This window comes from Grus americana, chromosome 2 (assembly GCF_028858705.1).
Source record: "Grus americana isolate bGruAme1 chromosome 2, bGruAme1.mat, whole genome shotgun sequence".
NCBI lineage: Eukaryota > Metazoa > Chordata > Aves > Gruiformes > Gruidae > Grus > Grus americana.
Genome location: NC_072853.1, coordinates 37,010,192 through 37,036,999, shown reverse-complemented (window position 1 = coordinate 37,036,999; position 26,808 = coordinate 37,010,192). Strand labels below are relative to the sequence as shown.

At 40.2% G+C, this 26,808-nt stretch overlaps 1 protein-coding gene across 5 annotated transcripts in view; it reads left to right on the top strand.

The window, feature by feature from the left end:
- Positions 1-26,808, top strand: part of SULF1 (sulfatase 1) — a 128,291-nt gene that overhangs the window by 77,989 nt on the left and 23,494 nt on the right. For all 5 annotated transcript variants that reach the window (XM_054818109.1, XM_054818108.1, XM_054818105.1 and 2 more), the window contains 6 exons: positions 1,999-2,168; positions 12,855-13,005; positions 13,983-14,158; positions 14,722-14,850; positions 15,113-15,169; positions 16,172-16,301. In XM_054818109.1, the coding sequence (XP_054674084.1) occupies positions 1,999-2,168; positions 12,855-13,005; positions 13,983-14,158; positions 14,722-14,850; positions 15,113-15,169; positions 16,172-16,301 (813 nt within the window). The remainder of the gene's footprint in view (positions 1-1,998; positions 2,169-12,854; positions 13,006-13,982; positions 14,159-14,721; positions 14,851-15,112; positions 15,170-16,171; positions 16,302-26,808) is intronic.

The following is a 26,808-nucleotide window of genomic DNA, read 5'->3' as shown; positions in this document are numbered from 1 at the left end:
AAATCACTTTGGATAATTAATTAACCAGATAATTAATTAATTAACCAACTACAACCAAGAAATTGAGATGTCGTTTTCTCTCCAGGGCATTTCAGATCGATTTCCATGTAAGAATATTAATTGTGTAATGGAAGAAAGTTTCCAAGGGCAGCCTGGTGATTCCTCCCTTCCTTCCTCCCTCCCTCCCTCCCTCTCTCTGCTAGAAAGGAATGGTTCAGTGGCAGAAGCAAGTAGTAAACAAAGGCCTTTCCCCAAAATAATTGTGCCCCTTGTGCTACTGAACTTTAAAGCTAGCTGAGTGTTGTCAGTTGTTACCCACATAAGAAACCTTAGTTAATGCTGTTTCCCATTATACAGTGCACACCAAAAAAAGGCTGTGCGCCTGTGGTGTCAGACTCCGGATATGACTATGAGAATAGATAAGCACGAGAACACGGCCATTGGAAAACTTCAGAGCTTGTTTGTGCTCTTGACAAAGTTTGGAAAGTATGCCAAGGTGACCTGCCCACTGCCGTGAAGTTTCTCGGAAAGGCTTAGGAGCGCAGATCGCAGACTTTCCAGTGTGCAGAAAGCAATCTGGAATTTCCTCAGACTGCAGCTCACGGAAGATGATACAGATGTTGCAGCTGTGGTTTCTGACCCATGTAATGAGATTTTATTGGAAGCTCGCAATGCCTGTTTCTGATTTCCCCACCCGTAGAAATTACATGATACTAATTATATATTTATATGGAGTGAAAAAAAAGAAAATAAAGAATATTGGTTAGCTATACATTCCTTACACGCCCTGTGTATGTAGCAAGAATAAATAGGCCCATAGGAGGGGAGTGGATGCTTTGGGAGAGCAATCACGCAGGCATTTCACTTGAACAGGCCACAAACCCAGAAGTTATCACACCACCGGTGCCTCGCGCTCCTTACCCATTTTGTACACCAAAAGGTCGCTCGCTGTCTCCTCCATATCGCTGCAAGGATTGCAGCAGCCAGGGCCACTGTGTGTGCTCCCAGCGTGCTACAGGAGAGGGGAAGGGCAGGGGGGACAGGGAGCGGGCAAGCGAGGAGGTCACAGCTGGTTGGCTTGTCCTAGCACTGACATGCGACGCAGACCTTGTCCCTCAGGCTCTGCTTTTGCAGCTGTTCGGGGCCTCGAATCCACAACATATGATTAGTCATGCCTGGAAGTGCTTGAAATTACAAACATTGTCTCAGCACTTTCTCAATGAAGCTCGCACTAGACCTCCAGGCCAACAGTGAATGCTCCAAGGTGGCAGGTGGTTTAATTTAAGTTTTCATCTTTTTTTCTTAGTTCCATTTCCTCCCTTCCCCTTGTAGGCTTCCATTTGCCACCTTGGCTGTGGGTTAAGTCAGTTTATTAGCGAGTCACAACCTTAATCTCAGCAGCTGCACTGCTTAAACTTGCACAATTAAACGAACAGAGCCTGCAGGAATTCAACTGCTCCCTGCATTCGCATTTGCAATTTCTTTGATAAAGATTTTTGCAATCTGTTCCCTGTTGTAGCTTTCCTCCACTTTGTATGTATTTAAAAGTATATTCTGCACAAAGAGCATGCAAGAAATTTTTAAGTAAACAGAAAACCAAGTAAGAGTCAATGATTTCTTGCAGTTAGGAGCCATTAACTTGTGAAAGTGTTTTATCAGTGAAATGCAAGAAACATATCTTTGTCAGTATAGTCAGTCATTTTAAATGTTACCTAGCATGATATTACAAAATCTGGTAATCATATTTACTTAATGCCTTCTGGTGTATCTGATTTGCAAAATACTGTCTCGTTTTATGTGGCCTCGGCTGCTTAAGAAAGTAATTACTGCTCAGTCTCCCCTATGGTCCCTTGAATCATACATCTCTTTGATGATATGTTTTTACTTCCTGATCTGAGCTTTAATGAGGACTTGAAAATAACATAATAACATGATAGTATGTGATCTAATTAATCATGCACTTTGTAACTTTTGCTTTGTGTTAATCGTATGTTCCAGGACTACTTCACAGACCTAATCACTAATGAGAGCATTAATTACTTCAGAATGTCTAAGAGGATATATCCCCATAGGCCCATAATGATGGTCATCAGCCACGCTGCGCCCCATGGCCCCGAGGATTCGGCACCGCAGTTCTCAGAGCTCTACCCCAACGCTTCACAGCATATGTAAGTCAAAATCACACCCTGCCAGACCCACTCCTTGAACCTGCTTCTTCTGAGGTATTTGATTATGGAGACGTTGTAGGGACAGAGAATTCAAATATAAGCAAGCCATAGTAAGCGGTGAATGTTTGCTTGTTTCTTTTGCCATGCTTGTTCCTTTTGGGGAGGAGAGTGACAGCTCTGACCATTATTAAAACAGAGAGAAGCTCTTTTCCTCCTGGGAAGTTGTGGGAGATTAAAAGGTCAGTATTTGGCTTTGTAAGGGCAGCTTCTTACAATACCCTGAAAATATGTAGGCACAGGTCAGGATCTGTCGAAAAGATATTACTTCCTTCGTCTTCCTCTAAGATATGTGCTTCCTGGGCTCTAACTAACTGAATGCAATGAGAGTAAAAACACACTTTAGTAGCTTTTGAGTGCACCAGATTTGTTTATAGACTAGATACTGGCAGATTCCCAAAATAGCCTATTAGACTTCATTTTTAAATAACATGCTTAATCTTTTCTGGTGATTACACTATGAAAAAAAAACCCTCTACATCTTGTTTCTAGAACTGAAGCCAACTCTAGTTAAAAATCTGAAGACAGTCTACATCTTGCTTTATACCTTGAATATTCTGGGTCCTTTTCCTCATAGTGAGGTGTTAGGGAAGCTTTCCATTGCTCTTCTGTCTACTGTGGACATGTGGACTGCACTTTCCATTTGTGCTTAAACAACGTCTTTACACCTCTTTCCACACAGAAGAAACTTAATAAAATATTTTAGCTGGATTGTACATTGATTTGGCCTCGGAAAATGAGGAGGAATCAGCTTCATCACACAGTGGAAAAACTCCTTGGTCTAAAAAGTGCATTTTTGACACGCTGCAGTAGCTCACACTCAGGGATGTTTTTTGTAGTTGCATTAACTAGTTTAAAATTGCAAGGAGTAGCAGTTACTGCATAAACTGCATGCATAAACTGATCATCAGTTGGGGCCAGAAAGAGATATGCTGTTCACGGCACATGATTAAATATTTGTCAGTTTGTATATTTTGTCCTCTTATTGGGTGCTACTTTCTACATATGCCACTTTCCCTGACTTTACATTCTTAACTATATTTTTCTTATCCTATATTCTCAACAATCTCACATTCCTGAGACTAGACTTTGCAAATAATGCAAACCAGTCAGCAATATTTCATAGTTATTTAGATATTCAGGCTAATTCCCACCTGTATACAGAATTGATGAGATTGATACATTAGTTTGTAAATATTCGCTTGAAATTGGTTCTCAAGTAATAATCCTGAAGAATTATTATCACCTTTTTATGTCCCAAAGATAAAATAAGATAGACATGAACACATAGAGCCTGTCATATTGGTCTAACTCAGTGTCTGGAATTATATGCTCCAGCAGAAAGCAGCAGGGAATGCTGAGGGGAAAAAAATCCAAGAGATATTCCTTTTCCTTGTTTTTCCAGCTTCTGAAAATCACCAGTTTAGGTGAAACATCCAGGCCACTGTGCCCCATTCTCTTCGCATCCATCTGATCTCTTTTTGAACTGCGGTGGCAGCCCCACCATCCTGTGGCATCAAGTTCCAGAGTGCCACTGCATGCGTCAGGGACAAAAGACTGCCTTTTCTTTCCTTCCAAACCTGGAGCTTGTCCATGCCACTGGTGTTCTGTAAGGAATAATGAATAGTCGCTACATCAAATTTAATGGACCTCTCCCATGTCTTCTTTCAATCACCCCTTTTCATAGCAAGAGAGCTATATCTATTTATTCTCGCTCTGTTCAACAGATTGCATCCCGTTTAGTGGCACAGATTGCCTGGCCTCAGGCAAGCCATCCTGTTTTCTGGGGGACTATCCATCATACGGGAGGGTAGGATTCAAACTGTTTCCGCTTAGCTGTGGGGACTGTGTCTGGAAGAAAAGCACTGAATCATTGTATCTCAACCTACCTCTCCCCAGGCCAAAGCAACTCATTTTGCTTGTGTTCACTGTCTTCTGATAAAAGAGTGCTTGTAGGAACTTGCACTGGTTTATCATGATCCTGACACTTTCTACTGCTTGGTGTTTTCAGCCTACTTGTTTTCTAGCTTGTGCTACTGGAGCCAGTGGGTTTAGTCAGTCTCCAAAATTTTAACTGCCTCTCCACCTTATACAGGTTGCATGTCACCTGCAAACATCAAGCGGAGATCCTAGTTATCGATTTGCAGGCTTAGTTGCATTTGAGTACTTGCGTAAATTAATTTTTATTTGTGTGAATTCCTGGGGTTTAAATACCTTGCTCTGCTAGGCTACTTGTGAAATAGCCCAGAATATGAGACTCAGCTGTGCTGCTTCTTGTCTTCTGGTGTTGTTGATTTCTTGGCAACCTTCTTGCAAAGAGTTTTTTCTCTAGTGACCTCAAGAGATCCTTGCTGGGTTGTTTTGTGTTTCTTATTGCACTGACTGACTGCATGTGTTAGAGTTCATTCTGCAGACTAAGAAATGAGACAAAGTGAAGATAAACTGCCAATTTGGGTGGCTGAAGCCTCCAAATAGCTGATTTCTCTAGCAAAAATATTAACAACATGCTCTAAAAGATATAAGAAGCTTAGTTCTCACAGAAATATTCAGTGCTCCCTGTGAAAACAGCACAAGAACAATAAAATCCCTCCTGCCAAGGTTTGTGTAATTTGAACGTTTAACCCTTAGGTTTTCTTCCTTGGTGGTCAAGCACCATTTGAATCTCTTTCTTTCTGACCTTGGGTGACAGCCATCTGACCTTGGATTTTGTTTTTAAAAATGTAGTTGCTATATCATGTTACTGTAACGCCTACCTCCAACAAAGAAGGGAAACCAGGTCAAAAGCTGCTTGCTGGCTCTACAAACTGAGATGGAAGGTTATACCTACAAACCAAGGATTAAGATAGCCTGTCAACCACATGTGAGGGGAAGTTTTGCTTAAACGGACAGTAGCTGAAGCAAGCCCTTAAATTATGTGACATTTCTTTGCTGGGAAAGTACCTATCATTTGATTGAAATACTGCCTTTATACATTAAAAAAAAAAAAAATCCCAAAACACAAACCAGAACTTTGTTTAGAAGTTTTCCACTTGCACATATACAGAGGGGAATGGCTACGGCAGGAAACACTCCAGTTCGGGGAGAGTTCTAACCTCAAATGTGGGCATCCATTGGTCTCATTTCCCCACTTAACAACATGGAAAGAAGAAAATCGAATGAATGCAGCAGCAAAGTCCATAAGATTTATGAAAAACCCATCAAAGCCAAAAAGAAAAGGAAGAATTACATACCATCGTTATCTTACAGTCCTGTCCTCCTCAGCACAGCCTGCTGGAGTGGTATGAGAAGCCTTACAAGGACAAGAAAGGTAATGAGGTGTACACTGTTTAATCATTGATTTTAAGTGATCCCTGTTAATTCTCATTAGCTCCAGTTTAACAGACTATATCATAAAGGAAGCAGCAGACACTCTATTGTTTTTAAGCGTCCATTCTCCCTCCCACTCTCCCACCTCTCCTCTCCTTAAAACATGTCCTATTTCTGACACCTAAAAATATTTCTGAAAGTCTATGCTGGCTGCTGTCACCATAATGAGTGACATATTTTCTGAAAATAAATCATACTAATGCACATACTCTATCTATGCCCAGAAGTTATTTCTGTGGAAGAAAATGGGACTGGAGAAGAGGTACTAGATGAAAGCAATACATAGATTTTTGCTGTGATAATGAACATCATCTGTTGGGGAGCAGAGTTGCTAGACCTTTGGAAATGCTGTTGTTAAATATGAAGTTATGACATAAGAGGTGGCTCTCTAGGTGTCCCTGGCATCTGTTACAGGGGAATCTTGTTCCGTCAGACAGCTGAGCAGGAAACCTCTGACTCAAAGGATGCTCTAATGAAAGCCTGAATTCTCAGTTATGCTTAGGGCCTCTGGCACTTTAACTTCCCTTTACCTTCCAGTGTGAACCAGTCTTAGGGGAACTGTGAATCAGACCTGAGCTGTTTATAAGCTGTGAAGTAAACAAACATTAGAAGCAAAAATCTGCGGGAGGCAGGTTTACTGAAGAATGTAAAAAATGGAAATCTGAAACACTGCTGGCTGTGCTGAGTTAAAGATCCTCAGGCTGGCAGGAGGACTGACAACCAGATTTTATGGTTACCTGGAAGCAATACTATTGCCAGGCTAAATATCTTGGGAGGAGCTGCTAGAAATGGTATCTGGGAAGAGATCGGAAAGCTTCCCAAGATAATGTGAGAAAAGATAGATGATAGGAAAAGCAGAGCTTTAAATGTCCATTTAAAGATAGTATGAAAGGTGCTGAACGACCAGGTCTGGTGGTAGCAGTGTGAAGCGTGGAGAGCAATGCTGTTGCACCTCTGAATCCCCAGAGCAGTCTTAACTGCGAATTTGGGGTGTGAGATGGCTGCATTCAGGGTGCCTTCTAGTCACTGAGGCCGAGTCTCAAACATCTGCCAGTTACGACAGTATTTCTTGTAATGTGGACAACAAATCCATTCGAGTAGGATTTGCATCAGTAATAAATCTTGACATGTCAGTGTGTCTTGTCACAGCTGGCCTGAGGCCCACTTGGACTCCTGACTTAGAGATAAATGATCAAAATCATCACACACATCATTGCGAGTGTGACTTTAAACAGGACTAGAAGAAACAGTGTGATACAGAAATGTGGTAAGATTCTAGTTACCCAATTAACTGCTGCAGCAACAACAAATAATTTCCGAAAATAAAAAGGTGTTATATTTAACAGGTAACAACTTATTTTTCTCCTTTATTCCAAAATATAGCAGTTGTGTTACACTTCAGAAGTGAAGCTTTCATACCTTACATCCTTAGATATATAAATATCCCTAGATTTAAAAGATTTCTGTTTTAAAAGGCAGCAAAAGTAGACCCAGAATGGTGAAATTCAACTTCACATTAATACTGACAATGCCAGTGGTCATGGGGTTCTTTTAATTTTCCTCAGAATCTAGGCTTCCTGCTTTCCAAGAACAGTGTCTAAACCTGGAAGTCTACTTTCCCTGGAAAAAAAGGATTTGCTTCCTATGTTTATTTACTCTTTTTCTGAAGAAACATGACCACTTATGCAATGTTTGCTAATCACATTTCAAAGAATAATATAGGTGTTAATTTTGTACAGAAACTATTCATTTTTCACAATGAATTTCACCATAGGTATTATTTTAAAATGTTGTTGACTTTTGTTTTTATGAAACAAAAATGTTCCTGGGCCATATAAGTACTGTATTATTTTCACTAACTGGAGGACTCCCAATCCAAACAGAAGATTAGCCAAACACTTTGGGGATGAAAACCCCTGAGACCTCTATGGAATTATTCACAGTCAACTTTTTTAGGCAGTATTTTTGTGAACATAATTTTCTTTTGTTGGATAAAAACAGGAGGGAATTAGGAGATTGTAAATAGAGGCAAACACAGATTTTTAGTATGAGCAATTGAACAAATGTTTGTAAATGTGCTTGTTTCTTTCCATGTTAACCCATCTGAAATGGAAAGGTATATATTTAGATCAAACTTTTAGAAAACAAATGTTAATTTAAAGTTGCACTGAATTCTGGGAGCTCTTAAAACGTGCTATACTCTGCTTTATTTCTTTTCCACCCAGATACCACAACTGTGTAAACAGCATTAACCAAGCTGAATCTCCCATTCTTTTCTTAACCTGTAAAGTATCTTTTTGTAATAATGATTCGCAGAAGGGCTTTGCTCCATTTGTTTCATTGAGTATCACACAAGAAGCAGTTCAGTTACTAGTAAAAGATAGTGTCATTCATTTCTGAATGATTTGCTATTTGAGGACCCCATTTCAATAGGTGCTCCAGCACAAGCATCAGTTGTTTTGGGTTGCTGGGTTTTTTTATTTCTTACCTAACTTAAAGTTATTGTGGTACCTTAGCAGCCAAATAAGATGCATTCTCTATTTTAACCTCCAAATTTAAATATACAAATATAGTAAATATGTTGTCAGTAAGAGTAGTTAAAATGTGTGATATGACATGCTGATTGTTCATGTAACTGAAGGTTATTGAGACCTTTTGGATTCAGGCCACAAAGCTGAATGCTAGTATAATTCCTTTCCTGTCAACTTTAAGTATGTATTTGAACTAATGCTTGCAGATAAATAAATGATAGATTTCATGGTGAATCTTTCCTTAAAGAGAAAAGTGTACTAGGGCTTATAGATACTTAGTCCTTCCACAACCTATAGAATACTGTTATCACCACAGTGGGCTTCCCTGCTGCAGTTTAACAGGTAGTAAATAGACAGGGAACGCAATTTCCATGACGTGGCATGAACAAAACAATGCACATTGATGCAGAGATGTTAAGTGCTAACAGAACTCAAACCACACAAGTCATCCCTTTTCTGAGGAGGCTGTAATCTAAGGCTAGAGAAGGCTAATACTAATTTACTTTTTTAGGCTTTTTTGCAAATGTGAACACTAAATGGAATGGTTTCTCTGTATATTTATTCAAATAGGTGAATGATTGTGAAATCTCAGGGTGAATTATTTTTCTCATTCTGAGAATTGTTTAAGGGAAAGTGCCTGACTGGGTTCAGCATTTCTTCTTGTTAAGTATTTGGGGTTTTGTTTGTTTGGTTGGTTGGTTGGTTGGTTGGGTTTTTTTGTTAGTTAAGCTGAAATTGAAATTTTATGAACCTGCATCTTCCAGTGTCCTGCCCAGTGCCAGAACGTGTCTTGGCACTGTCATGGAGTGCCAAGAAGCGATCTAGATTTGCCCAAGCTAGTATAGCCTACAAGAATGACAAATACGATACCTTTTTAGTAGAGTAATCATTTGCTTTCTCAATCTTTACCCTCTCTACAGATTTAATATTCATGTAGTATGTTGCTGGTCCTTTTAGAACTGACCTACATGAAGGGGAGCACTTTTTCATGTTTTCTACTTTTGTAACATGTAAAATGAACTCTCAGTCAGTCTCCGGGCACACATTCAGAAGTTTAAGTGCTTTACTATTTGCTCATCAACTAGCAAGAATGACCTTGAAATCAGAAACTGCTCCTTACTGCATTCTGGGGCAGCATCTGAGCTGTTCAAGGGGAACCCAGCAAAAACTGACAGGCAGGTGAGCAGTAGCCTCTTGCCAGACTTAGAGGCCATGGACAACCTGAAAATAATGAGGTACCTGGCACTGTCTGCTGATCATGGATCAACAAACGTGCTCAAGACAAGATAGCCTCTATGGCTGAGGAGAGGCAATAGAAGACATGGTACATTTCTTCAACCTTATATTCCCAGTGCTAAGAGGAATCAAGGAAAAGTAGATGGCTGTGTTACTTTACAGCAGTACTTCTCAATACAGAGAAAAGCCGTTCCCAAAAATGGCAGAATAGAAACAGTGACAGACTGTGCCATGATGACTTTCAGGAGCTTATAACAGCTGAACATTTAGTTGATATCTCCTACTGCTTCAAGAAAAAAATGTTGTGATAAACAGTTATCACTGACAGGGAAGAGGTCTGTCTACTTGGAAAGGTTTTCAGAAATCAGCAATATTCTCCCCAGAATTCACCTCTGTTGCATTTGGTTTCGGATTTTTTTACCCCCCCCCCCAAAAGGTAGACAGATCTCAAGGCAATGTCAGGTCTTGTGCCTGGCAAGCAGTGCTGTTGTGGTGGATTTCTGCAAGGCAAAACAAGAGGTATGCAGCACAGACAAGCTGTGGGGTTTTTGGATTCCTTTCTGTCTCTTCCTTAGTACTCTTTCCCCTCCACTTTGGACCCCTGTTTCACATTTCTTCATCAGCCACTGGCATTGGATATTTCACAGAAGGTCCTGTTCCTTGAATTGTCTGGGAGGAAAATTCTGCTTGCTCTCTGCCTACTGCATTTCTCACCCAGAAAATTCAAAATGCATTTGGAAAGTGTCTGTGAAAGGTTTTAACTGCCCTGCTAAATCCTTGAGTGCTGCTTTTAAAGACTATCCATTACATGGAGGAGGCTTCTGACAATGGCCTGGGAACATGAGACCTGAGCCTGCTTCAGCAGCTGGCTCTCCTTCCTGGCACAGCGGCAGGCTGTCACGGCACTGCCGGCTGAGCACGGCTCACAGCCACCTCATCCCTCCGTGGCGGGGGCACTCAGCAGTCCGCTGAAAAAAAAAAAAACCAACCAACAGTTTTGCTGGAAAATGCTGATTAATCAAAACTGAGTTCTTTCATGGGAAAACATCTTGTCTGACAAACTTCCAAAGAAACAGAGGAAAGTTTGCACTGGAAGTATCCTTCTTTTCTGTCAATGTCCCTAATGCCTGATAGGTGACTAAAACTCCTAAGACTTGCTTCTTCAAGGTCTAGGGTTCCATCAGTCCATCCACTGGGGCTGCTGGCTAGCCAACCGCTTAGAGGACTCTGCTCCTGGGCTCAGTGTCATTAATTTTGTGGTAGTATAAATATTCATTTGAAAAATCAGACTTCTACCATGGGAAATGTCAAAATTTTTACTTTTCAACCTGAAATAAAAGAATTTCCAGCAGAAAAGGAATTTCACTTTATGTTTGTCTTTGCTAACCTTTCCATACCTCTTAGGAAGGAAGTACTTGAGGAAATGTTCACAAATCCTGTGATACCATTATCTCACTTCTGTTTTCCCTTGAGGCTAATGGTTAAGTAGGTTAGTCAAAACTAGCTGTATGTACTAGAGATATTCATACTTCTCGAATTCTACGTAAATGCTTAAAAATGGTGTCCAATTAAAATGTGGACTCCATTAATTTATTGCAGTTGACTATCAGTCTATTATGTTATCCATTCAGCCAATTTTTATCCTCAGAATATATAATTATACGCTATACGTATAATAGCTGATACAGTAAAATCAGCTGCTTCAGTAAAATCAACTGCTTCCACCATTCCGTGATCATCTACAACCATGTCAAGAAAAATGAAAGCTGAATGAAGGACTAGTCAAAGGTGTGACTTTAAGTTATCAGTTTACAATGTTCTGATATTATTCAGTGCTATCTCTTACGAAAGGACAACTGTACATAAACATTTCTGTGGGGAAAATGTACCTTTGGGTAATGCACATATTAAAATTATCAGCATCTAAACAGTCAATTAATATTGAATTGCATTTTTGTTATAAACTGAAGAGAGAACCATAGGAATCAAATTAATCCAATCACACAACAGCAATTTTTCATTTTCTATTTACGTTTCTTTTTCAAAGGTAATACTGCAATACGTGTATCATGTACTGCAGCGTATTAGAAATGGGGAAAAAAATAAAACCCAAAGAACTTCATCAAAACAGCAAAGCCTAGATTCTCAAAGCCTAGATTCTGCAAGTGTTAGAGAAGGAAAGTGGTCATACATAGGTGAAAGCATTACAGGACATGGATTTTGTTTGGTTTCTCTTCACCTTTTAGTTGTCATATATGCTAGGTATAAAAACAAGATTGATGGATTTGGACCATGCATAACTGTACAGCAAATTTACTTGACATATTTTTTGCAGTACCTTTTATTTAGAGATATCTGTGAACCTATCCTTGTTTCTTAGACGACATCCTTCGAAAATTCATTGTCTATGGATAGAACACCTCTCTTGAATCTTTCCTTTGATGTTTTTGCAAACTCCTAAAGCATCATTCTTTGCTTCAGTAGGACTCTGTGCCCTACTTCTTAGTACTAGTATCAATAGCAGTATTAGTTCAGTATTATTGGCATAGTTCATGTTATGCTGGTAATGCGCTGTGCTTTGTATTCACATTGGAAAAATAACACCTCAACCGGATTTAGTGTATAAATAAACATTATTTTGGTATGGGTGGAATTTGCACATCTACCACATCACTGGGAATCACTGGGGCATAGCTCAGGTGAGGGCCAAGGGCAAGTGATGGAGACTGAACATGAGTCTGGAGTCAACGGCGCAGGTTGCAGCAGTTTCTCAGCTTTATCCTTCAAGGCCACAGCGTGGCTTTGTATGAGAGCTGACCCTGCACCGGGGCAGCCAGCCCCAGGGGGGTGGCACTCAGGGTCCTGGCAATGCCCGTGCTCGCACTCGCCTTTGGTGATGGGAAGGGGAAAAAAGCCAGTGCTTTCACCCTTTGGGACATCTTGAAAACTGATAACTACAGTGTTGCCATTCTTAGTACTGACTACTAAATTTCTCTGTTCCACAGGGAAATATCTTTCTTGTGAGTTTCATTTAACTTGTGCTAATATAAAGATAACTTCCCCACTGGAAACGTCAGGGCAATTTACATTAATACTAAGGAGAAGTAGTCATCTTTGATCTCTGACTTCCTTCATTTTTCTGCTTATCTTTCTGGGATGCACCATTCAGATGAGCATTTTTAATGATTACAGATTCTTTTGAGAAATATGTTTTGGCGTATCCCAAATATTAGCATGGATCTGGTAGTGGTCTTTGAACTTCAAAGAAAGCTTGGAAAGCAAGTGGTTAAAAAATTTTGATGAAGTGATGTATGAACCAATGAAGCTTGGAAGCCATGGAAGTGATGTTTGTTGATATTTGACATTAGAAATACCAGATACAACATCAAATTTGTGATTTAATTGTTTGTTGGCTAGTCCAGTATTAGAGGAGTTCCACCTTGCTCTGATGCCTGTGATGCTGCACAACTTTTCAGACTCTTTCTTCTCGTCCCAGCACTCCCAGCTATAACTATGCACCAAACATGGATAAGCACTGGATCATGCAGTACACGGGGCCCATGCTGCCTATCCACATGGAGTTTACAAACGTCTTGCAGCGCAAAAGACTTCAGACCCTGATGTCAGTTGACGACTCTATGGAAAGAGTGAGTTCAAGACACTACTGTGAATACAATGTTATTTGTCACCTTCACCAACCGCAGCCTGGGGAGAGCCCTTGGGCTGCAAAGAATTACTCCACATATCCCCAGTATAAATTAATTCTGGTTCTCTACAACATAGTGCCAAGCTCCTTGCTTGGTTCTTTTAATTGCTGGGTGAATAAACTGATGAGTTTTTTTAAAGGGAAAAGTGACTGGGCCTAATATAAAGCCTGGTATTAACAGAAGATGCATCACCTGCATGTACACATGGATAGACACAGGTGTGCACATGACAACTTCTATTCATTTCACACTCCCTTCACAGTTCGTCCTTCAGCTGAAATCTGGGAATTGGCAAATCACAGCAACTCAGGTGTCAGTCTGCTAGTGTTTGCAGAAGTTAGGCAATGCAGTGTACAGCTAATTATAGGTAACATGATACATGAACTATTAGGTGTACTTTGTATGACTTTTTGTTCCAAAATCAAGCACCATGACCAAAGATCTTCCCCCAGAGAGATTTCTTTAAACTTTAATAAAAATTTACAGCCTTTTCCCAAGCCCACAACTGTAAGGAATGAAAAAGTTGTAGACTAACACAGTAAATCAAATCTGAGTACCATTTACCCTAAAGCTGTAGCAGACTTTTTTCCCAAGCTGTGTTTGAGTACACAATGGCTTTTGGACATACTAATGCAACTGCACTAGTATTATCATATTTTGCTAGTCTGATTTTGTGGACCTGTTTCATTTTCCCCTCTGTCAAATGTGAAATTGAACTTGTAAGTTGATTTTTTTAACAACACAGTAAAGACGAGATGTAAAAATGTCCATCCCCAGAATGTCTGTTTCAACAACCTCATTAATGCCATGTTTGGTTCTGTGAATTTAAGGGACTAAAATGATGATTATACATGATGGTTATGCACAAAAGATGTTTTGCACATTTAATTCGGAGTTTTTCCTATGCTGTGTTGCAGTTATACCAAATGCTTGCAGAGATGGGAGAACTGGAGAATACCTACATTATTTACACTGCTGACCATGGTTACCATATCGGGCAGTTTGGACTGGTCAAGGGGAAGTCAATGCCATACGACTTTGATATTCGAGTTCCTTTCTTTATTCGTGGTCCAAGTGTAGAGCCGGGATCAGTGTACGTTCTCTTATGTCTCTGGCACAGCTGTTGAACCTAATATAAATGTTTCTGAGAGCATGTAATTATCACTCTTTCTAGTTTCATTTCATAAAGGTTGCCCTATTATTGCAGAGCAATGCGTCTTGTAAAGAGGCATATCTTTCATTCTGCATATTATTAAGTTATAATGCAGATGAGAAAATTGTGTAATGTGTAGTCCTGTAAGGTTAGGCTTTGGGTTTTGCTTTTAAAAAGTAGGTGCTCATCTTTACTGCTCACTTTCTGGTTTAGCAGAATGGATGGCATCACGCCCTCATTGTCAGTGAGGTAAGAGTAGTGTGACTACCGCACCTCCTTGTCGTATTGTGCTTAGCTTTTTCTTTGCGATGACAGTCTGCAGTACTGGCCTGTCGTTCTCAGAGTTGTAGCCTTCAAAGGGGATTTTCTGAACTTAGCACTTCTGTAGAGCTTTACTCTCTTCAAAGGCCTGATAAGCATTAATTACCATTCTATTTCCAAGAGAATGTGAAGACTTACATATTGAACACATGACAACTATGACCTTTTCTGTTGATTTGTAGAGTACCTCAGATAGTTCTGAATATTGATCTCGCTCCAACAATTCTGGATATAGCAGGACTTGACACACCTCCAGATATGGATGGCAAATCTGTCCTAAAGCTTCTGGACTTGGAGAGACCAGGAAACAGGTGGGTCCCAACATATTTTTTTAACCAGTTCAGAAGCAAACGCCTGAGTAAATCAACAACTGAGTGGAAAAAGATTCTGTGAAAATGAGCTGTGTCATGCCATTGACCACAGCTTTCACATTTGAAGAGTCTCTTAAATAGCACATCTATAAAATTGCAAGTATATATAGAAGTGGAGAGGTGTTTTTTTCAAAAATAAATTGTTAACACTAGCAGTGCTATACATAGGTGCCAGCAGTAAATATTATTATTTTGCTTTCAGGTTTCGAACAAACAAGAAGACCAAAATTTGGCGTGACACATTTCTGGTGGAAAGAGGGTAATTATTAGGGGTGAGAGAGTTTTGGGAGAGCCTCCCTGCTGGGAACACTCTTGTACATGCTTTCCTTTCTGCTCACTCTTCCTTTTTATGGTCAGTGAAGTAGTAAATTTTGCAAGCCAACTTACAGGCCTGACTTGTTTCCTAGTTTCCCACCACTGGCTTTGCAAGCTGCTGTGCTCCCAAATCCCTAACTCTGAAGAAATTTGAAAGCATGCTTTTCTGGCGACACTCCTAGCCTGTACCTCCTCTTTCTCTAACATTGTACTTGTGACCACTTATGTCATCATCTGACTCATTTTCTTTCCAAATCTCGGTTTCAAATCCAGCTGTGCAGAATCCTCTTATCAACTGATTTTGTATTTTCTATCACATATTGAAAGCATTCTTCATTTTTGTTCTAGCTAAGGAAAGACTTATGTGTAAATGAGACTTGTGACTATAAGTGCTCCTCTTTTCACTGATACCTCTTTACACCCTCTCACCTTGCCAATTACTGCTGTGAAAATTTTCTCTGGGTAAAAATTGTACAGCAATTTCCTTGTGGCACTTTATGGCTTTACAGATTATGGAAATCTTGTGTGATGTAGTACAAAACAGTGCATATAAGACACATTGCAATATATAAGATATAGCCAAGCTAGTGCTGAATGGGTATGGAAGCCCTGTAGTCTCTTCAGCTGGACTTTTCAGCCAGGCAGGTACTGCTTCAGCATGTTTTGCTTTGTGAAAGAACATACAGTTATTTATGAATGGTGCTGAACTGTATCAGTTAGACATATTTCAGCAACCCTTATTTCTCTTTGCGTAATTTCCAGCAAATCACCTGAGCCTTTTTTTCACTGCATGACCTACACTGAAGGTCAGTAACAGAAATGTGGAATTTTTTTTTTCCCTGAGAAGACTTTAAATCTTCAAGCAGCTTTGTTTTTCTAGTTAAATTAATCATTCCCAGATTTTAGAAGAATGTGTCTAAAATATTCAACTTTATTTTTTTTAAAGCAAATTTCTACGCAAGAAGGAGGAACCCAACAAAACCACTCAGCAGTCTAATCAACTACCAAAATATGAGAGAGTAAAAGAATTATGCCAACAAGCAAGATACCAGACAGCCTGTGAACAACCAGGACAGGTAAGCCACAAGCAACTGCAGTCTTCCATGTGCCACAGGGAAATACCTATTCTTCCTGATGGGTCAAAAGAATTTGAAGAATATGGCATTTGGAATAGACCATTATTCTGAATATCTCCAGAGCAAAGAAAACCAGATGTAAATTCCTCTAAGCAATGGTCCAGTTTAAGGTGTTGGAGGGTTTGCCGTCTCAGTACAGGGCTTATGGTAAAACCCCCACGCTTAAACGTAACACTAGACGACTACTTTTTCTTTAATTCATTGTATTGCTAAATATGCAAGATAATTCAATGATAATTATGAATAAGGGAGAGATCTTTTAGAACAGTGAAAGCTTGTACTCACTGGACTAATTCAGAATTGCTGAAGCAAGCTCATTAGTCCTGTGGTTACACATGATTTCATTTGCTGGGATGACAACAGCACAACATACTTGGTAATCATCATACTTTATTATTTATTGAAACATCTTTAATAGAAGAGTCCCCTTGCTCAGAAACGTTTGCTGCTTAGGGTCACTGTAAGGATTCAGACAGTGATACCCATACCCAAGCGTTACTTTTTCTTCACATAGCCTTAATGATTTCAGTATAACGTCTGAGTGATACAAAGGTGTAATTGCCTGCTCACAAAACCAGAAGTTACTGCACCCCTGACTAGGATGCTTACACTTGCAGCTCCGTAGTGCATATAGAGGGAGGGAGCTATATTAAGAAAAAATGAGTCTGACTCCAAATCCTTTTCAATCCATTCTGATTTAATGCTATACCTATGGTAACATATGAAGATTAATTTACTAGGGAGATGTGGAAGGAAGCTGTATGCCTTCCCACTGACACCCCCTCCAACCAGGCACACACTGGGGGCCCCAGGCAGCGGCTTGCCCCCACCGTGCCGTCCTCCCCCTCCATCCCCGTCCCCACACACCTCTCCAGAGGAGTGTGAGGCGATTTCTCCCAGGCAGGCGTTTGTGCCTTTCCCTCAGAAGTTTGCTCAGACTGCTGCAGCCGGCCGTAGGCCTGGCACTGAAGTATCGGTAAGCTATTTTGAACGGGGGCATAAAGCCTCACTGTGCTCCACTTCCATCTGCAGCGACCCATGGTGCTTTGCCCAGGTAGGGCTCTGCACGGCAAACTGGAGGGCGCTGGGGGTGAGCTTGCTCACTTAGAGAAAGGCTCCGTCGCTACCTTTCCCCTTCTCGTTCATTAGAGCGTAGTGTTACAGTAAATGTTGGTTAATCCCTGATTGGACTGGTATATGTTTTGGCTGGCACATCGTCGATCAGGTCCTCTGCCACAGCTCTCACCTCACACATGCTCCTTAAACGCAGCCACTTTTGAAGGGATATACACAATATCGCGGTCTCACCCAAGGGCAAAGTTTTCAGGAGTTCAAACACTGCCATTGTAAACAGAGATTAAATTTGAAAAACTGAACATTTTTATAAAAACTAAAGGAGATCAATGGAGTCATTTAGACTGTTAGACGCTAAAATGTTTAGTTTTAAAATACCAAAATATTTTCTTTGCAATTATTTCTTATATTTATTACCTCGTATGCCAAAATCCCGATTTGGAATTTTTTTTACTTTTCCACATGTGAATAGAAAAGATCAAGTGTCCTGACCAGATATCACACCTGGATCAGTAGGAAACCGTATTCCCAGCTCTGTTCCCAGCCTACTGTGGTAGACATGTCTTTCCACCCCATATCGGTGAATCCTGTTTGATCAAAGGGCGGAGGGAGAAGGCCTTGAGCCAGCAAGGACCTTATGAGAGCAGTGATGTCTGATAGTGACCCTCCCACCTACAAACTCCCATCGAGGTCCTTTAAATGCTGAAGATACATCAGCTCCACAGAGCCCAGCAGCCATCCTTCATGGCTGAAAGAAGGACAGGGCTGAACTGACCTTTTTAAGAGCAATTTTCATACCTAGCCATCAGTGTATATAAATTCTTATCTTAAACAAAGAGACCAAAATCGTCGCTGATACTTCTAACATCCTGAAGGCTTCCTGCAGGGATGCCAAAGTTCAGTGTGCCTACAGAAGCCTCCCGTCAGACAAAGCAAGGGCAGTTTCTCTGTCAGGGACAGGCTGGATGCAGTGCTTACAGGAAAGTCAATGTAGAATAGGAACGGTGTGAATTTAAAGAGTGATATTGGAAATAACATGAACATCAGCAAGGCATTGCAATGTTGACTAATTGTCCACAGGATTTTTTCCATGTAGAAGAATTCTTAAAGAAAATTAAAAGCTAATAAGCCAAATAATTTTACTTCAGCCCAGATTGTTTCTGATGTGCAATATGAGGCATCATAATTTAATATGAGGTTCCTCAAGCAGATTTCCCCTAGCCATTTTGCACCTCTTGGAAGAAAGAAAAAGGAGATATTGTTATGTGGGTCTTAACTTTGTGTTATATTTTGAGATTAGTATCTTTAAGTTACATAGATGCATATATAGAAAAAAAATCTTCATTTTAATTATGATGGTTTATAATACTTCCTAGATTTACTCTAACTGGTTGCAGTTAACATCACTTAAATTAAAATCGCCTTCACAGAATGAGTGATTGCTGACATATTTTTAAATAATGACATTAGTGGTCTGTGGGAAGTTGCTGCTAAATGTCTGGAACTAAGAATAAACATTTGGTGAATTAATATACCAATGGACTGTCTAGTACATTTAGAGCTTGTTCTTCATTTTAATTTACTTTAGTCAATATCTAGTTCATTTGAAATGGAGAACACAATTGGGAGTTGAAAAAGAAGAAAATTTGTTTTTCCTGTATTAAAATGAGGTGTGATCCTGAGACCTGCTAGTTCCAAAATCTCCAAGGATATAGTACTCAGGAAAATAATTGCTTCAGCTTATTTTCTATTTAATAGGTAAAGTCTAAATAAAATTTAAAAAAATTAAAAAAGAAGAAAGAAAATTAAAAGAACCTGGCATAGTAAAGACACTTATTTTAATTAAGTTTCAAAATTTCAATTTTTTCTATGCCCAATGTCCACCCAGAAGTAAGTATACATAAAAAAGGAAAAATAGAAAATATTAAACATCTGTATAATTGCTATAATTATTCCTTAATTTTTTAAATTCTAAATGACTGCCAAAAAGAGATAGGAAATTTAGATTATAGATTACAGTTAGCTGCAAATCAGTAAAGCTTATGGGTTACCAAAAAAAAAAAGTTTTGTTTCATTAAGAAAAAATAGTTATACAAAGCATATGCAAAATTAAGTTACGCTACTTTCACAAAGATTTTTTTTTTTTTTATTTTAATAGTTTAGCACCATTGACAGATTGCATCACTTTCATTGTAGAGCACCCCTCCTCTTGCTATTGTTTCATAATCCCCTTCATGGAAGGACAGTTCCTAAAAGTTCACTCACTTCCTTGAGAGCAAGCAGAAGTGGGATGTGCCCAACTGCATGGATGTGTTCACTTTTGAGTTATGGTCAGCCAGTCCTTAACTCAGGTCAACAGTGGGCCCTTGCAGAGGAGAGGAGCGCGCATTAGCAAGAGCAGAGCTGACGGGTCATGGGAAGCAATCACTCGCCTCTTGGTGCTTGCGGGCTGCAGCTGGAGTGCTGCATTCGGGTTGGGACCTCCATTAGCAGAAGGACTTTGCTACGCTGGAGCAAGTCCAGTGGAGGACCCCAGAGATGGTCAGGAAGTACTGAAGAAGTGCAGAGGTTTGTTTAGCCAGGAGAACAGAAGGTAAATGGGGAATGTAATTGCTTCCTTCAACTAACTTATGGCTAATTAGAGAGAAAACAGACCCAGGCGCTTCTTGGAAGTGCACAGCAAAAGAGCTATCAGCAACAAACAAGTTGCAGCAAGGGAAAGTCTGACTAGGTGTGTGGAAAAAGGTGTTACTGTAAGAATGATGAAGCACTGAAGCCCAAAGAGGCTGTGGAAGGTCCATCCAGGGATAATTTGAAAACCTAATAATGTTGTTCCTACTTTGAGGAGAAGGTTGGACTAAATGACCTCCAGATGTTCCTTCCAGCAATGGCACATGCTCTTAATTTTTTGCTTGCTTAATACCTGGACTTGAGGATTTCATGTTTCCTTCCTCCTCCTCAGCTTCATAACTTGGGAAGTGCTGTTAATTTTGTCCATCTTGTGAGTGAATTATGGGTCACCTACCCATATCGTATTTAGATACAGACTAGATTTTGGCTCCTGCCTTGACCCAGCTGTTGACCTGCGCTTATCCGCAGCACAGCCAGTACCGCCACACTCAGGGCACGTTCATTCTCCCTGCAAAGGGAGCAGCAGCGGGGTGGGCTCTCTGCTCAGTTTTGGGGCTCGGGGTGGGGTAGAAGTTTACTTTGCAGTCCCTCCTTCACATCCCAGAGAGCACTCAAGAAATTGTGATGGGAACCGGAGGTTTATATGCCAAATTTGTCACCGTTTTATGTGGTGTAACTTACTGAGCTCACCTGATTGAGACCAGTTGGTTTAGTAGTGACTATTAATGTCTTTGAGCACTTAAATGGCTTGCAGGGTTTGGGGTTTTTTGAATTTCATTAATACATATTTCCTCTCTCATCTTTACTGTAATAAGGTACACAGTATAGAAATATTTATTCATCTGCAGCATTGCTACCCCTGCTGTTGTTTCAAAATGGGAAACAATCAGTGTGAACTTTTAACTAAAACTTTCTTAATTTTCCAGTAGAGCAGAAATAATAGCATGTGAAGAAATGTTTCTCTGGATTAATACACCCTTATCATGACACAAATCTCCTCTCAGATTTCCACTGAAATAACCTGAGATGAGAATATATGTTAGTTCAGAGGCAAGCTGCTCTTAAATCCTCTGGCAGGTTATTTTTGTTGAACTCACTCCATCTTCTCACCCATGAAATTCTTCTGGATACTTAGCAAATATCAAATAAAAGCATGTTAACTGTGTTTTCATTTATACTTTTTCTTTTGCTCTTCCCTTACCTAAATGTGTAATTAATGAGTTGAGTTAATTCATAAGTATTTATTCTTTTTCTCTCCACCAGTCTGAGTCATAGGAATTTTCCTGAGGCATAATTTTGACTTCTGGGACTTAACACTGTTTCCCAGATAGCAGTTACCTTTCAAGGTCTCGTGACTAATAGGCTGGGTGTCTCCAGTGTACCGTTCAATCCATTATTTATAATCAGTATCAAATCCATAGCCAAACATGCATTTTTATCCTCTTACAAAAATTACATAAACTACAACCTTATTTTAAAATTTTCCCAACCTAGGGAAAAAAAAAAAAAGCGCCACCCTACCAAAATGAGGACTGTGAAACTTTGTGTTTAAAATTTCAGCTCTTAGGTTGGATGGCTCGGCAGCCAAACCCAGACACAGGTCTGTTTATTTTATGGGCATACATCTCCTACCATCTGCTCGGCACTACCTGCCAGTTTGTGAACAGCAAAGGTCTGAAACTTGTAAAGATCTGTGGTCTGCTGCCAGCTCCAACGAGCACTGACAGTGGACAGAACGGAAAAATGCATCGAGCTGCCCGTCTTTCTATGACACACATGCCCATAAACTCAAACCGAGCTAGACGGGTGTAATGCCGTAGCCGCCAACCTTCCTTGTGCTCTTTTTTCTTGCACCTCAGCTTTAGAGATGCAGAATATTATGTTTCCTCCTGAGGAAGTGTGTCCCAAAACTGCCCTAAAGAAATAATGTTGCATTTGGAGAATACGCCTGAAGACTGTACGGTGAGATTTTAGTTAGATTAGGTCTCAATGTATTTTACAGTGATTTAAAGCTTTACCGGTAGTCACTGGAGACATGCTGTTGAATCCAAGCATCAGCTCTGCAGTAAATGTGCAAGATTCTTCTGGCTCTGACCCAAAGAGCATGTTATGTAGTTTGTGCATACCTCTTATTTCTCATGTATCCTTCGCCATTTAAAAATAGAGCATAAGAATTTAATTTTATTGTTCATATTCATATTTATCATGTTATCATATCAGCATTCAGTCAAAAACATGTCTGTTTGTAATGCTAAAATAACACTTGCCATCAATCAGCTTACAGATAATATTGTAAAGGAAATTAGAATGGGGCTTATTAGGTGTAGTCTGGTTTGGCTCAAGTATCTATGTTCTCATAAAATAAATATCACAGACTATATACATTTGTAAAGGTCAGCTTTATGACCAGCTGCGAAATATGAACAAAAACACATAAGCTGGTAAGAGCTAGCCAGAAGTGTCAGATGGCTGGCCAGCCACTGACAGCCAGACCCCGAGCACCCACTAAAACCCAGCTAAAATTATGATATGGCATGTAAACATCACTCATGGATCCTCCCGGTTTCTGAAGAACCTCCTGATGCTTGCAGAGTCGAAAGGCACCGGTGATCAACCTGTTTTACCAGAACATCAGTTCAAAGTGGGCTCTTCTTTGCCATCTGCCCATTGATACCACCTTTTCTCAGTCATAATTCAGCAGAGCATCTATACGTAGGCTTAACTGGAAGCATATGTGTTTGGGACCAGTCATGTGCTTAAAACTAAGTACAGCATTCAGTGCTTTCGTGAAACAGCTATTGCTCACTTTATACCCTGCAGAGTCATCCCTCATAGTTGACAGAAATATGCCTGCAACTTAGTTGCTCAAGAATTCATAGGAATTGCCAGAAATTATGATATCCCTTGTTAAAATACCACTCTGTTTATGAGTTAAAACCAAATATGAAGATAAGTTCCTTTATCTCTAAAAATAATCCTTCAAAGCCTGGTATTTCATATTTCAGCCTAAATATTTCACATTTCAGCCTAAATATTTAAGTTTCCTACTAAACAGAGGGCAGGTCTTGACAATTTTTCAAATTTAAGCAATTCTTAATCTGAAGTACCAGCTCTATTCTGGATAAAATCCAGCAATATTCCAGTCTGGAAAGATCACTGGTTTCACTGGTTTCATCTCTTTCGATGCACGACTGTGTTCAGCATTTTTACGACCATCTTATCTGTGTTATCTAACAGAAAGACTTTTTGGTAGAATGACACCTTAAAAAGCAATTTTATGTACCAAAAAAGTTTAGACAGAAAACACAGATTGTGCAAGAATAATTTTTAGCACTTTCTGTAGTACTTCTTTGAGATTCTCTTTTTGCAGAGTTTTCATCTTAAAGTATCCAGTGAAATATAGTATAAACTAAGTACTCCGCAAATTAAATGTATATTACCCAATAGTAATGGGTTATTGTTATTGGTACTGCTATTTGTAACTGAAAGACTAAATTTATCCTTTTCATTGGCTCCTATTTGTTTACACCTGAGAGTGGACATTTATTGGATAATAACAGAAGTCTGTGGATGTTGAGTTGTAACTACAGACAAGCTAATAGATTTGGTAGAGAATGCTATGGAGGTGAAATAAATATTTGATGTCTCGACCTAAGTACCTACACTTCTAGATTTGACAATGCAGTCCATGCATTTTTTATAAAGAACTGCTATAACTGTGACACTTAAAATCAATCTTGTCTATATGTCAAGAATCTGAAATTGTGTAGTCTGGAAACTTCCTAGGCTATTTTCTCTTTCTTCCATTTCTTAAACGCTGTGAAGTAGCTCAAAATTGGCAACTTTCATATAGTTATTTCTGTTATACAGTGATTAATTTCTTCATTCTTTTTTTTCCTCCAGTTCTGTCCCTGTGCATTTAACTGAATGTATTTGTAAAGTCTGTCATACATTTCTCCCTATATTACGTCAGTTCTTATAGGACAAATTGCTTCCCCGTCTGTTGAACCACTGACCATTGCACTTTTCAGGAGCACTTTCTCAGGGGGTAAGGCTGTATATAAATAACCATCTTTGAATATATTCACATCAGTAGACTCTGGAGCTGTGCATGATTCAATAGAAGGTGGTCCAGTTAGGAGGGAGTGGTGCAAAAACTGGGATCTGCCCTTATGGGCAGTTCTAAAATGAAGGAGGGGATTTTTGTTCCACAAAAATGCAGCAATTTCAAATTCCCTGAGTGAACCTGGCACACGATCCCTGTTAAACAGCTGCACTCGCGTGCAATGTTCAAATACTGCTGAGATCTAACAACACAGATTAATATTTCCAGGAGCATTTAGCCGCCTCGGTCAGGACCAGGGTTCATGACTGCTCTGTGGGAATGCGTAGAGGGCCTTAGCCCATAAACATTTCTCACTATTCAGGTCCAGTTCAGCAGAAATAAACTGCTGCTGCTCTGTACTATTTGCTATAACCAACTAATTACAGGGCATTTTTCAATATGCTGTGTGACATGGCCTCTTTGAATGGCACAGAGAAAGCAAAACCAGGACTCAGTTACTGCGGTAGCACAGCCCTAAACCAGACTCCCTTACCAGTATTGTCACGCCAGGTCCCCTGACACTCACCCGCATCTGGTTACTGCTAATAGAGGAAAATGGTACACACATACACAGCCCATGATGGTATTTTTCTCTAAACTGTTTTCAAATTTACATCATACCTTTTCAAACAGGAAAAAAGGGAAATGAGACCTTGAGGGCATGTTTAAATTCATGAAGTCTTCCTTTTCATGCCTTATCTTAGCAGTCCCTAGGCTGAGCAATAATACTCAGTCAGTCATACATTACCAAAGTGAAAAGCACCTGTAAAAATATTGTCACCATGTTATATTTCCGGTTGCATGTTTTTCAGGGTTTCACAGCTTTGTGATAAAATCTGACAAGATATTTAACACTGAGGTGTACTGCAAATACCGGGTAATTACATTTCATAGAAACCCTTAGCTTGCCTACTGTTAAGACACCTTTCATGAATTGTCTAATAAATTTCCCCTCTATATAAGGGGGCAGCAACTCTCTCAAAGCTTTCACAGTCTAATAACTAAACAATGATTTGAAATCCTGCTTAAGTAAATATATACAGCGCAGCACATCACAATGATTCATGCTGAATATATAATTTTTATGCCTTAATTATATTCAGTAATAGAATAGAATTATTTATTTTTAAGGCTGTGGTACAAACTGATTAATATCAGGAAATTGAGACCCAAGGTAGTTATGAAGTCATTTGCTGTTGTCTTGCTCATGTAGCTCTAAGTCACAACTGGAGCTGTGCCAGTAGCAGCACAAAGCAAAGCCACTAAGTACAAACAATACACTTCACCCAGCCCATTTGCTCCCCTTTGCTTTTGAAATGACTTTATAAGGGCAAACTTCTGCCCCCAGAAGAAAATGCATCATGCCAAGGTCGTCATCTGAGGAAAAGCTCCTGCTGCAGTTGCAGTCCTGTGTTTGCCTCCCCACCAAGGAGCAGGCATGTGTACTTATCATAGAATCATAGACTGGGTTGGGTTGGAAGGGACATTAAAGGTCATCTAGTTCCAACCCTTCTGCCATGGGCAGGGACACCCTCCACTAGACCACGTTGCCCAAAGCCCCATCCTTCCAGGGAAGGGCATCCACAACTTCTCTGGGCAACCTGTTCCAGTGCCTCACCACTCTCACAGGGAAGAATTTTTTCCTAATATCTAATCTAAATCTACCCTCCTTCAGCTTAAACCCATTCCCCCTTGTCCTGTCACTACATGCCCTTATAAACAGACCCTCTCCAGCTTTTCTATAGGCTCCTTCAGGTACTGGAAGGCCACAATAAGGTCTCCCTGGAGCCTTCTCTTCTCCAGGCTGAACAACCCCAACTCTCTCAGCCTGTCTTCACAGCAGAGGTGCTCCAGCCTTCTGCTCATTTTCATGGCCCTCCTCTGAACTCACTCCAACAGCTCCATGTCTCTCTTGTACTGGGGACCCCAGAGCTGGATGCAGTACTCCAGGTGGGGTCTCACAAGAACAGAGTAGAGGGGAGAATCACCTCCCTTGACCTGTTGGTCACGTTTCGTGTTTACTTATCATTTTACTTACATGTTTAACCTTTAGGTCTGGCAGAGATTAAAGCAACTCAAGCTTCTGAAGGATAGGATAGGACAGGACAGGACAGGACAGGATAGGATAGGATAGGATAGGATAGGATAGGATAGGATAGGATAGTTGGAAGGGACCTACAATGATCATTGAGTCCAACTGCCTGACCACATCAGGGCTGACCAGAAGTTAATGCCTGTTGTTAAGGGCATTGTCCAAATGCCTCTCAAACACTGACAGCCTTGGGGCATCAACCACCCCTCTAGGAAGCCTGTTCCAGGGTTTCACCACCCTCTCGGTAAAGAAACGCTTCCTAATGTCCAATTTAAACCTCCCTTGGCACAGCTTGGAACCATTCCCACACGTCCTATCACTGACTGGATGCCAGGGAGAAGAGCCCAGCACCTCCCTCTCCACTTCCCCTCCTCAGGAAGCTGCAGAGAGCAATGAGGTCGCCCCTCAGCCTCCTTTTCTCTAACTAGACAAACCCAAAGTCCTCAGCAACTCCACACAGGGTGCTCAGTTCTTTTACGCCTTTACCACTCCTAAGCTGCCTCTGCAATTTGCTGCCAGGGGCAGGGAGGACTCTGGGAAGAGCT